Source organism: Lipotes vexillifer, unplaced genomic scaffold (assembly GCF_000442215.2).
Source record: "Lipotes vexillifer unplaced genomic scaffold, Lipotes_vexillifer_v1.1 scaffold149, whole genome shotgun sequence".
In the NCBI taxonomy this organism is placed as follows: Eukaryota; Metazoa; Chordata; class Mammalia; order Artiodactyla; family Lipotidae; genus Lipotes; species Lipotes vexillifer.
Window position 1 is genome coordinate 1841391 of NW_006779962.1, and position 12514 is coordinate 1853904.

The following is a 12514-nucleotide window of genomic DNA, read 5'->3' on the forward strand; positions in this document are numbered from 1 at the left end:
GCACGGCGATATGGACGCGACCAGCGCTCCGCACCGCATACCCCCGGAAATGCCCCAGTATGGGGAGGCGAACCACGTCTTCGAGTTGATGCAGGTGACCCGGGCAGCCCTGCCCTGTCGCGACACCAGCCGGTGGCCGGGGAACCTCTTGCTGCGGTCCGGCTGCGCGCCGGTGACGCTGCATCAGGGAGGGGTCACGTTTGTTACCCAAGAGGACTCCCAAATTGGGTTGTTCGACTCCTGTGCCATCGTATCCCAAGGGACCGCTCGACCAAAAGATTCTTCCTGACCCTCCCTGGAGGGAGGAAAGGGGGCAGGCCATGCTGGCCATGATTTGGTCCTGGGCCCCGCCCCAGTCAAGTCCATGATCTGGAAGAGGTCCCTTCCTTTCCTCAGTTCCCCCATGTGTGAGACGCCAGGTTGCAAGAGGTGGTTTCCAAGGGGCTCATCTGGTGCTGACAATTCCCAGGCCGTCTGCAGTGTTGGTTTCTGAGCTGGAGAGTGTCTGCGTTGAAGGTGGTCCTCTCCGTCCTCTGAGAGGGCCACCTCCTGGGACAGCAGCCCTGTGGTTTGGACAGCAGCATTTCCTACCTGGCCCTTCCACCTCAGGGCCAAGAGTTCAGGGCACCTCCCAAGCCCTCATCCTGAGTTCCTGACCTGACCGACCTACTCCCTGTGTGACCTTAGGCAAAGCCGTGCCCCTGCATGCGCTCCACGTTTCCCTTCTGCATCTCGTGGAAGTAAAGGCTTTCAGGGGCCGGACTGGAGGAGCTGTCAGCCACTCCGAGGTTCTGAGGGCCAAAGGGAAGCTGGAGCATTTGTCTGCTCCTCCGGGTATACCCCGTCCCCAGAGGCACCGCTCTGAGAGAAGAACTCAGACTAAGAAACCTGAGTCTCCATCTCTCCAGCAAACACAGGCTTCCTTTGGAAAGTGTTAACTGATAGAGGGCACACGAGAGATTTCTAAAACTGAGTGGCCAATCTAAGTAAAGAAGATGGCTAGCTGAGTCCTAAGTCACCGGGTGGTGTGCAGGATGGGGCAACTCCTGGGAGCACTGTGCTGCTCTCTAGAGAATCTGGTATATCTCATAGCAGTTGTTGGAAGGAGCAGCCTGAGGAAGCTTTTGATCCAGTAGTTCCAGTCCTTAGTTATTTGTGTGCTCCCTCCATGGTTTTTATCATTTCCATTTTCTGGCTTTTTTTTTTTTTTTTTTTTTTTGCTGTGCAGCGAGGTTGTGGGATCTTAGTTCCCTGACCAGGGATTGAACCTGGGCAACAGCAGTGAAAGCACTGAGTCCTAACCACCGGACTGCCAGGGAATTCCCAATGTTTTTATTTTAAAATAATTTTAGACTCACAGGAAGTTACAAAAATGGTACAGAGTTCTGGCGTACCCTTGATCCAGCTTCCCCCCAGTAGTAACATCTAAGGTTGACATTGGTACAATACTATTAACTAGACTACAGACCTTATGTGGATTTCATCCATTTTTACCAGCACTCATTTTTGGGGTATGAGTCTATGAAATATTATCACAGGTATAGATTCATATAACCAAAACCAGATTTCCATTTTAACTTAATCATTTCTTTAAATCAACCCACTTTAAAAATATTAACTTATTTCACCTCATCCTAAGCAATATCCTTGAAATCATAGGTTTGACATACTGAGTTTTCTAATACACATTAGATATATGCAACTGTGTATGAGTGAAATTTAAAATATTCTTCTGAGAACCATCTAAAATCATCTCACACCGTCTCACCAGTGATATATGACTAGGGATCTCGTCCAACTGTGCCTTTTAATGGGCAGGGAACCTGAGGCCCGGAGAAGGGAAGGGTGTTGATGGTGAGAAGCGGAGTGGGGCTAGGACTTCTCATGGTTCATGCTGTTTTTACTGCCCTGCTCTCCCTCTGCCCCCAAAGTGCTACAGCCCTTCTCTGCTTGTCCCTAGGGCATAAGGCTGCTCCTTAGTGCACCAGCCTGGCTGCTGTCAGCCGCCTGGTTAATTTCTGAGCGTTTTGTTCTGGAACCGTGGAAGCTGCTTTCCCTTAGAATTAAATAACCAGACGATCCCAGGACTCTTTTAGATATCTCTTCCACTCTGGAGGGACACAGGTAGCAGCGATGGCCACGTCCCCCAGCAGACATCCGCGTGGGGCACCTACTGGGCTTGTGCCGGGCACTGGGACAAGGGGGAGGTGTTAAAGGGGATGCACGGGGGCTGCAGGAACATATGCCAGGATTGACCTAGTGAGTGTCCTCGGGAAGGTCTGTTTCCATTGAGGCCTGAGGAAAAGTGTTCCAGGCTGAAGGAACAGCATTTGCCAGGCTCTGAGGGGTGAACGGGTGCAGCGCGGAAGAGAAACCGAGACTGCCTGGTCTGAGTCAGGGGCTCCGTCCCTCCAGCTCCACCTCCGTCCGGGTGCCTCCCCAGCAAAGCTCACACGGCCCCTCCCTCACGCCTCTGCTCACAGGGACCCAAACAGATGCCAGCTAGGGTGGGGGGCAGGGGGGAGGTCAGGCCCCGTAACTGGTATCCATTGCGATACCAGGGTGCTGGGCCACCTGAGCCTGGGGCCTTGGGTGCTCATGCGGGTGCTCACTACCTCGGTGTCTGCCCTGTGCCCACAGAACATGCTGGAGCAGCTCCTGATCCAGCAGCCCAAGGACCCCGTCCCATTCATGATTGAGCATTTGCAACGAGACAATGATTACGGTGAGCACTGGAGTGGGCCTCCTCCCCTCTCCCCCGCTGTCTCCCTCCCCTCCCCCCTCCTGGGAACCTCTGGGAACCACTCTGTCCTCCCCGTGTCTAAAGGGAGGTCAGAACAGGGTGGGGAAAGGTTTTGCCAACTTGGGGAGGTGGTTAATTGAAAAATGCCTTAATTTCTTTTGGAGCACAACTCATACAAATTCTCCTGCCAAGTGATTAAAATGAAAACCTCAGAATGGCCCGCGGAATTAATTATTAATGCCTTGGCACGCCCCAGCTGATATCGCCTGTTGGGTTTAAGCTCTGTGATCACTCCACTTGTCAGGTGTAAATGTGGTTTCTGGTCTACCTAGACAGGCAACACTTGGGTTTTCCTGATGGTCTTGTTGTCGGCTCCCGTTAATGAGTTCCAGAGCTCCCTAAACCTCGCCCAAGCTAGTGCAGGCCGACCAGACCCAAGGCCGGCGCCCCTGACGGGGAGGTGGGAGAGGAGGCGCTCCGGCCCACGTGGAGGCTCGTTGCTGTCCTGTGTGAGCTGTCAGGGAGGCCAGTGTCTCAGAGCTGTGATGTTTCTTTCACTGGAGCATTAGCCGCTTTGAAGGAGCTACCAGCACACCAGTGAAGTGAGGGCTTGGTGCAGCCGAGAGGGATGGAGGCCTGAGGTGCCCCGTGGTGGGGTTCAGAGACCTAAGATGAGAGAGGATGCTAAGTAGTTTAAGAAAGAAATGGGGAGAGAGGAGACTCCAAGCCTGCAGGTTGCCAGGGACACCTGGCCTCTTCCGCGTGGCCTGGGCAGGGGCAGGGCATCGGAGGGAGGGGCCGTTTCAGAGACCTGAGTAGGGTGGTTCAGTGTGGTGCGGAGAGCCCCAGGAGTGCCATTTTCTGAGCCTCCAGGGAGGCATATTCGAGAACGGACGCTGAGTGTGAGCGCGTGTGCCCCAGACGTAGACCGAGCTGGGTGGCGGGGGGGGGGCGCTGGTGACGGAGGTGGGGGATGCAGTCTGCCCCGCGGAGAGTCTTCTAAGGGGCCTCCGTTCCCTGGTGCCCTGGTCGGGGCGGGAGGGAGGCTCACCTGCTCTGTGGGGTGAGAAGCCCCCTTGCTTCCTCGTAGTCCTGCTCCGGACCCCAGCTTGCTGCCCGGGCCTCACCAAGTGGCCTCCGTTGGCCGGAGGAAGACATTTCTGCGGCCCCCTGCCCCCCGGCTGTTCGCGGGGCCCGGTGTTGCTAAGTTCTGTTACTTGAGGGCCTCTGGGAGCACTTCTGCCCGTGTTCCCCTCTCTTACTGCCCCCGGCCAATCAATACAGCAAAGCAAAGTCAAAAGAAGTAAAAGTTGAAGAGGCCAGATAAAGGTAAAGTAACAGTGAAGTAAACTGAGAGTGAGGAGCGAAGCGAAAGCAGGGAGGTGCAGGGAGGTGCAGTGCAGGGAGGGGCCCCTTCCTGCCAGCCCCCCCCACCAGGGAGCCTCCAGCACATCTGTGCTCACACCTCCTAGTTAAGTGCGACGAAATGGCGAGAGATCATTGCTCTCTCTCGGCCTCAGTTTCCTCCTCTGTAAAATGGGCATGTCTGGTAACAGAGATGGAGGCGGCAAAGATCCGGCCTCATCCGTGGCGACTGGTCAGTGACACCGTGGGAAGGGATGACAAGGCTCTGATGCTCCCGCCGGGCTTCAGGTGGTGCCATGCAAGTGTCCACTTGTGCAAAGCTTAATGAGGTTTTTCTAAATGGGGGGGGGGGGGGGGGGCGCTGGTGACGGAGGTGGGGGATGCAGTCTGCCCCGCGGAGAGTCTTCTAAGGGGCCTCCGTTCCCTGGTGCCCTGGTCGGGGCGGGAGGGAGGCTCACCTGCTCTGTGGGGTGAGAAGCCCCCTTGCTTCCTCGTAGTCCTGCTCCGGACCCCAGCTTGCTGCCCGGGCCTCACCAAGTGGCCTCCGTTGGCCGGAGGAAGACATTTCTGCGGCCCCCTGCCCCCCGGCTGTTCGCGGGGCCCGGTGTTGCTAAGTTCTGTTACTTGAGGGCCTCTGGGAGCACTTCTGCCCGTGTTCCCCTCTCTTACTGCCCCCGGCCAATCAATACAGCAAAGCAAAGTCAAAAGAAGTAAAAGTTGAAGAGGCCAGATAAAGGTAAAGTAACAGTGAAGTAAACTGAGAGTGAGGAGCGAAGCGAAAGCAGGGAGGTGCAGGGAGGTGCAGTGCAGGGAGGGGCCCCTTCCTGCCAGCCCCCCCCACCAGGGAGCCTCCAGCACATCTGTGCTCACACCTCCTAGTTAAGTGCGACGAAATGGCGAGAGATCATTGCTCTCTCTCGGCCTCAGTTTCCTCCTCTGTAAAATGGGCATGTCTGGTAACAGAGATGGAGGCGGCAAAGATCCGGCCTCATCCGTGGCGACTGGTCAGTGACACCGTGGGAAGGGATGACAAGGCTCTGATGCTCCCGCCGGGCTTCAGGTGGTGCCATGCAAGTGTCCACTTGTGCAAAGCTTAATGAGGTTTTTCTAAATGAAAACCATACTTGATAATAATACAACCATTTGAACGCTAAGTTGGGTTGTGGTGGCACTTTGCTACTTACGGTCTGAAAAATTCTGTTTAGGGGCGTGTGTGCCACGCTGTGTGTTCTACCACAGACCTGAAGCCTTCATTAGTCTCCCTGCTAGAAATTCAAGGGCCTGAAATTTGAGGCACAGTCCATCTTTATGCTTTAATCTTGCTCCTCTGTGTGCAGAAATGATTTTCAGTGTCAAACTATCCACTTGACCAGAATTTTTAAGTTCAAATGTCATCTGATGCAGTGCAGTCGGCATCGGCGGGACCGTGCTCTCGGGCGCTGGCCTTACAGCCACCTGTAAGAACCTGCTCCTCTGCCCTTTCCCACCTCCCTCCACCCTCCTCAGCACCCCTTTCCATTCGTGCTGGGGCCTGCTTTCCAAGGCTGCCCTCCACAGAGCCCTGCCTCCTTTCTCCACGTTACACCTGCTCTGTTGCTCTCCAGTAGGGCTGGGGAGTTCAGACCCTCCCCGTTAAGCTGGAGCTGGGGGCCGGCCTCCTGGCTGTCCTCCCCCATGGCTGGAGTCCAGGTTTCTGGTCCAGGTGCTCTCTCAGGGAGTCGAGTCACTGGATCCCAGTAACCACTGTTTGGAGGGGTTGATTTGTTCCCAGAGCCCTCCATCCCCACTCCCAGGTCTTGGGCCGGCAGCTCTGAGGGACGCTGGCACATCTTTGCCCCTTGGCTCAAGTCCCAACCACTTAAATGAAGAGAGGGGCATCTCTGAGTTCCCCTCCCGTGCCCAGGCCTCCACCTACAAGTGAAGAAAAGCGTGGGAGGAGGAGGGGGCCGGAGGAGGAGGGGGGAAGACCATGCTTCCGGAATTTCTCTAGGAGGAGCGGGGAGGCGACAAGAGTTTCACCCAGCCCTCGTGGTTCTAGAAGAGGACGGGAGGCCTGGAGAGGTCCCCTGATGTCCAGCGAGCAGTTCTGCAGCCCCGGGCTAGTGGATCGGTCGGTCCTGCCTTCTCCCGGCCATGCAGTGGCCCGTGTTAACTGCAGCCAGGCGCTCAACCCTCTGCCTCCTGGATGTGGGCGTTGGGTGGCTAGGGGTTCGCTGTGACGCACGGCGGCATGGCCAGTGGCTAGTGTAGTGGGACAGAAGGCTCTGGACTCTTGGCGGTGAGCGTGCATGTGAGGGAATGAGGGGAGCCGCCGGCACAGGGGCTGGCAGCCCCTTCGCTGCGAGGAAACCAGATTTAGTACAAAGTGAGCATTTACAGTAGCCCTGGGCAATATGAAAGCAGGCGATGGTGTATATAATGGTATGTTTCGTTTCTTATCAAACGTTTGTCCAAGAAAGCTGTGTATTAGAGCTCCAATACCTAAGGGTTTTCTTGTGAATTTTAAATCATGCTCCTAGTTCAGCCTCAAAAGGCTCTGTGGATGGAAGGGGTTTGATTTCCTTTGAAGTGGGTTGAGGACGTTGATGACTCCTGGCAGCCGAGCAGCCTTTAATGATACTGTTTATAAATAATTACTCATGAGCAGGCCTGGAGTCTCAAGCTGTTAGATTTTAAGAAACTGAAATTAATCACACAAATGTGTGCGAGAAATTAGGTGGGGAGAAAGGCCGTGGATGTTCCCCTTTTAAAGTATTTTCATAGATGTGTACAATTTGGGTGCCACTTACAGAGCCAGGGAGGGGAGGGCTTCCCCAGCAGCCGTGGAGCCTCATAACTTTGTCAAAATGAACGTGCAACCTGGGAGTCAGCTCGTTCCCAAAATGCTCTTGTCAAGGTGCAGCCAGCCCCTTCTGCCCGGCCCCTCAGGCCCTGGGCCTTGTTGCGTCTGGCCCAAGTTCTAGGGAGCTTCAGCGGAGGCCTGGGGTTAGAGGCCTGCAGAGGCAGCAGGGCGTCGGGCACCTGAGCCCAGACCCCCATCCTCCCCCTGCCGCCCCACCGCCCTTTCTTCCTCTGGCTTCGGCAGGCAGGCGTTCTCCCTGCGGTCCGAGCGAGCTCTTTGCTTCTGCGCACCAGGCCCCTCCGCCCTTGACCTCCCTCCCTGCTGCCCTGTTGCTGCCCCTCCCCGCGAGCCCATGGCATCCCAGCTCCGATCTCCCCTGACCAAGTGTTCCCCAAGCCACCTGGTTTCCAGGCTTATTCCATAAGCAGTGTTCTCCGCCTGCTGTGGCTTCTCCCCTCAGGTTGCAGGGCCCCGGCAGGCCTCGCCCCAGGTTACAAGGCCAGAGCGGAGAATGGGCTGTGAAGCCCCGCCCTGGCTCCCACCCCCGCAGCCAAAAGTGCCTTGCCTGCCCTGGGCCTGTGCCCTGAGCTGCTCCTCTCAGTGGAGCCCCGACTGTGGACACGGTCTGGGAGGTGCTGTCCCTGGCGGCCCTGCAGAGCCCGGCTCCCGGTGGCCGTGGCCTTGCGTGAGCGGCGTTCTGGGCGCCGGCTGCAGTGTCAGGGGCCCAGTGTGTGCAGCAGTGTGTGCTGGTCCGCCCACACCCCTTGGTGGCCTCACGTGGGGCATTGTTCCTGGTGGGTGGCCCCGGGCCTGCTTCCCGCCTGGGCAGGATTCTCTGAGCCACGCTGGCCTTTGAATAAACCCCCCTCTACCCGCATCAGCCTCATCTGGTTCCTGCAGCTTGCAAGCAAGAAGGCCAGCTGGCAGAAGATGCCTTTGTAAGGAGGTAGTGATGGTGGAGACAAAGGTAACCAAACACTCAGTGGCCACAGAGAGGGGAGCAGCCAAGGAGGAGGCCACCAAAGGTCCTGCTACGTGTGTGGCTCCTCGCAACGCTGGCTGCAGGAAAGGAGGATGAGACTTGGTTGCTGCCCCCCGGTGACCCGCTCAGCTGCTCAGCAGGGCGACAGAACTCACCAAGGCTGCAGCAGCCCCTTAATCAGGAGTGGGGTGAGAATCTCAGAAGAGGAAGCCAGTGGGGCTGGGGGGGTTGGGGTGAGGAGGACATTCCTGATGGGGAGGTGACGGGTGACAAGGTAGGGACATGGGAAGAGCATCGTCAGAAGAGCGAGGAAGTCCAAGGTCAAGGGAGAGGATTGCTCGGGGCTCCTGGGCGACCTTCAGGGTCCCCAGCTAGGCGACGCTGTTAGGATGCCAGGACACATCCCAGCCTCCTGGTGAGTGTCCAAGGGGACTTAAAGGAACACAGAGCCCCTTGGCCAGAAGGACACTGGCAGCTGAGTCCACCCTGCTGCGGAGGCCCGGAGGCTCCCTTGCCGAGCGTGACCTGGAGAGAAAGGGTATGTGCAGGGGTTTGCTGAGCTGGAAGGGCCTTCCTGTCCCACATCCCTGATTCACATCACCAGCCCCAGGAAAGGCTTTGGGCTTCCAAGAAGCAAGTTGCTTACATTTCACAACAGTGGGGCCAGTGGACCAGATTGAGAAACATGGACAGCGACGGTGTTTGCTCTAAGGCCGTCAGCTGGAGGCACACAGACATCAAGCAGCAGCAGAAAGCTGTGACGTGTGTCTGACATCATTCGTGGGCTTGAGGAGAGGCAGTTCCCTCACGGAGACGGGGCAGAGGCCGGCCCTCCCTCTCAGGTCTGGTCTAACGCGATCACCTCGCTGACCCGGTGCGGGCCTCAGGCCACCTTGCTTTTCTCGGCAGCATTCAGCCAGCCCAGTGCGAGCTTGGATGAGGCGCTCGATGAGTATTTGTGGAGTGAATCAGTGAATTGTCCTGAACTTGCCCTCTGCGTTTCCCCTGAAAATGAGAAGGTGCTGTGAATTGGGGCACAACTTTGTTTAAACCCAAGCAGCCTGGCTGGGTGTAGGTCTGCTGATGATCATGAACTCGGGGGCCAGACCCTCTAGTTCCTTCTCTGTGTCCACTCCCAAACTAGGAGGTCCTCCACCTGGATGAGGCTCCCTCTTGGAGTCCTGGCAGGAACGGGCCCCGTGAGTTGCTGTGCACACCTGTTCATCCTTCCCCGTGGGCTGGGGCCAGGCTGACAGGCAGAGGCAGAGGCCTGGTTCCCCAAGCTGGGTGCTGCACCCCTCGCTTCCCGCAGCTGGGGGAGGGATGACACCATCAAGGTGGCACTCAGGGAGGAGCCAGCGTGGGTTCACCTGTCCAGACACCACATTCCGTTTCCTTCGTTTTGACCCAAGCACACGCCTTCCAGCACTTTTCTTAAGATGCTGGTTTTTTGTTTTTGTTTTTTTCTTTCTTTTCCAATGGCCAGTACCTACTCGCTAGTCTGGTAGTGTCTTCGGGAATTCTGTAGGGTCAGGAGCCTTCCAGACCCAGGAGTATCACACCGAAGCCAGTGGTTTCCATCTTCATAGAAATACCCGTATTTGAAAACAAAGTCTTTTCTATCTGGGGTTTTATAAATCTGGCCCATACACTCCAGGCTTTTTCCCCATCATTTCCCTCTGTAAAATGATGGGGAATACAGTTTGCTAATTAAAAAGGCATAGATATTAAAAAAAAAAAACCCCCACCTTTGAAGGTCGATTTACATAAAATACAGCTTTATTTGAGAGCATGTCCCTGAGACAAAGTCCCTGTTTAAAATGCTTTATGGTGTTTGAAATCCCAATTTTTCTTGATATTTATTAGTTTGGCAAACAAGTTACCCTGTCCACATCCCCTTGGAGACAGAAAAATAAACCATCTCAGTGATCACTTACCTCTCTAAACACAGAGAGTATGTTCTGTGGCGGGAGCATCTCGGAGCCACTGGGTTACAAACGACCGCGTCACTCCCAGAAAATGAAATCTGGGGAGGAAAGAACTACATACACCCAGAGCTCTGCAGACGCGGGAGGTTGCTTTGTCATATTGAATGGTGACGCTCAAATCTCTTTATTCCACAGTGCCGAAGATTGTAATATTAGGTCCACCCTCCTCGGGGAAAACAACTATAGTAAGTGTATCATATTAAGTGTTGTAATACGGGAGTATCTCATTTGTCCTGCAGAGACAGAATGAGACTGCACCTCTGTGAATTTTCAACATAACTGAGCTTTTCTTCATCTTTTCTCTCTCCTGCTTCTTAACTTATTTTCTCATGACAAGAGGCAGTATGTGTTTGTAGCAGAAAACCTAGAAAATACAAAAAACAAGTAGAGTTCCCCAACCATCCAGAGATAAGCATTCTTTGAATGTGTGGGATATTCCTTCCAGGGTTTTCTCACGGCTACATGGCCACCATCATGGCAAACCCTTCGTTCCATCCTTAGGATACATTGCTAGAAGGGGAGGTGTTGGGTCAAATGGCACACACATTGCAAAGACTTTTGGTGTGGAATCTTCAGATTCACTCGTAAAATTTTAATTATGAAGTGTTTTAACCAGTCAGAAAAGCAGAGAAACTACACCAGAGATACTCATGCATCCCACTCCCGGATTTTACAGGTACTTATCATTTTGTCATATTTGCTTCGACGACTTTCTCTCCATTTCAAAGACAGTAGAACTTTAAAGATACGGCAAATACCTCACCCCACTTCCCTCACGCCTTTTTGTCTCTCCCTCCTTGGAGGCAACCCCTGTCCTGAAGCTGAAGCTTCATTCCATGTATGGTTTTAATCTTTCAGCTCCTTTTTTAAGTGCCTAAAGCGTCTTCAAATTATAATCATCTGAGATGGAACTCTGTTTTTTCAAAAGCCTGGTTAGTGAGCGTCAGGTAACATAAGTTAATGATAAACAAGAAGGTCCTGCTGTAGGGCACGGGGAACTATATTCAATATCTTGTAACAACCTATAATGGAAAAGAATCTGAAAAAGTATATATATATATATCTGAGTCACTCTGCTATACACCAGAACCTAACACAACATTGTATATTAACTATATACTGTACTTAAAAAAATAAACATTAGCGAACTCTTCCTTGATCACTGTATCATCGCTGTCAGCTCTCCTTCTGGGCCCAGATGATGCGGCAGGTGGTTTCCCCCGACTAGCCGGCTCCTGGCTTTATTCTGAAAAGGAATTCAGATGTCTGGTCCTTACATAAAACCATGTGCATCTGCCCTGCTTTTGGAGTTAGGATAGCCAGCTCTTCTGTTTGTCTGTCACCTCTCTGTCTGTCCATCCGTTCATCCATCCATCCATCCGTCTATCTCTCTGTAGATTTTCTGCTTCGTTCCTCAGGGTCAGGCTGTCAACTTTCACTCCTCTCCACAGTCCACCCTCCCGATCGCCATTTCACTGTTAGAAACAGGGGGCTCCTGGACCTGGGGACGTGGCAGTCGCTGGCACTAACTGGTGTTTCAGCTACAAGCCTTTGGGCAAATTCACTGTTCCCACCCCTGTCTGCTGTGTAGGGACACACAAATCTCATTTTACAATAAGATGATACGTAGTGAAAGCCTAACGGGCTCTTTCCTGATCTTGTCGCTGACATTTCCCAGCACGAGGAACAGAAAGGTGAGGGTTCATACCTGCCCTGGGGGACCTCTAGGGTCTTCTTTTTCTTTTTGGCCATGCCGTGCGGCTTGCGGGAGCTTAGTCCCCTGACCAGGGATTGAACCCCAGCCCCGGCAGTGAAAGCGCTGAGTCCTAACCACTGGACTGCCAGGGAATTCCCCCTCCGGGGCCTTTTGAATCATCCCGCTGCTGAAATGGTCATCAGTATAATCTTGGTGTCTAGAACATTTTGTTGCACGATTATACCTTAAAATGTGTTCTTCCCTGGTAGAGTATATATAGTGGCCATTGATGAACTAAACATTCACTTGGCGAGAATATGCCATCCCCCATTCTTTAAGAAAAAATGAACATTGAGTATGGGTCGTGACCCCTATTAGGGCCTGTCCCCGTGTTTCCTGTTCTAAACCTTTCTTGAGTTAAGAACTCATGGTTCACGGAGCTTGAAGAGGCAGGCCCAGGGCAGTAAAGCATAGGTTTCCCAGGTCCATTTAGAGTCAATGGCTGGTTGGAGAAGAAATGGCAGGCAAGCAGAATTCCATGGCTGGGAGGGATTTTATGGGTTTGTCTCCCTTGGTGGCCTCCTTCCAGCCAGAAATAATTATGCTTCCTTGTGACAGCCTTTTCTAGTAGCATATGGAAGGACCCGGGCATTATAATGGTGTCCTCTTAATCATTCCTTTCACGAAAATTTTCTTTTCCTCTTTCCTTTCTTCAGGCAATGTGGCTTGGCAAACATCTGAATAGCAATCTCCTCAGCGTGGAGAGCTTGATAGCAAAAGAATATTCCTCTCTGGCTGCAGATGCCAGGACGCATTATCAGAAGTTCCAGGTAGGATGGGTCCTGGGGAACAGGACGGGGTGAGAGCTCCCAAGGCTCCCCCATCACCTACCCCACTC

General features: G+C 53.8%; 1 protein-coding gene across 1 annotated transcript in view; it reads left to right on the forward strand.

Moving 5' to 3' along the window:
- AK8 (adenylate kinase 8) overlaps positions 1-12514 on the forward strand; it is a 139215-nt gene continuing 126701 nt past the window's right edge. The window contains exons 1-4 of the mRNA XM_007453104.1: positions 1-94; positions 2641-2725; positions 10056-10105; positions 12333-12446. Of these exons, the coding sequence (XP_007453166.1) occupies positions 11-94; positions 2641-2725; positions 10056-10105; positions 12333-12446 (333 nt within the window). The 5' untranslated portion in view covers positions 1-10. The remainder of the gene's footprint in view (positions 95-2640; positions 2726-10055; positions 10106-12332; positions 12447-12514) is intronic.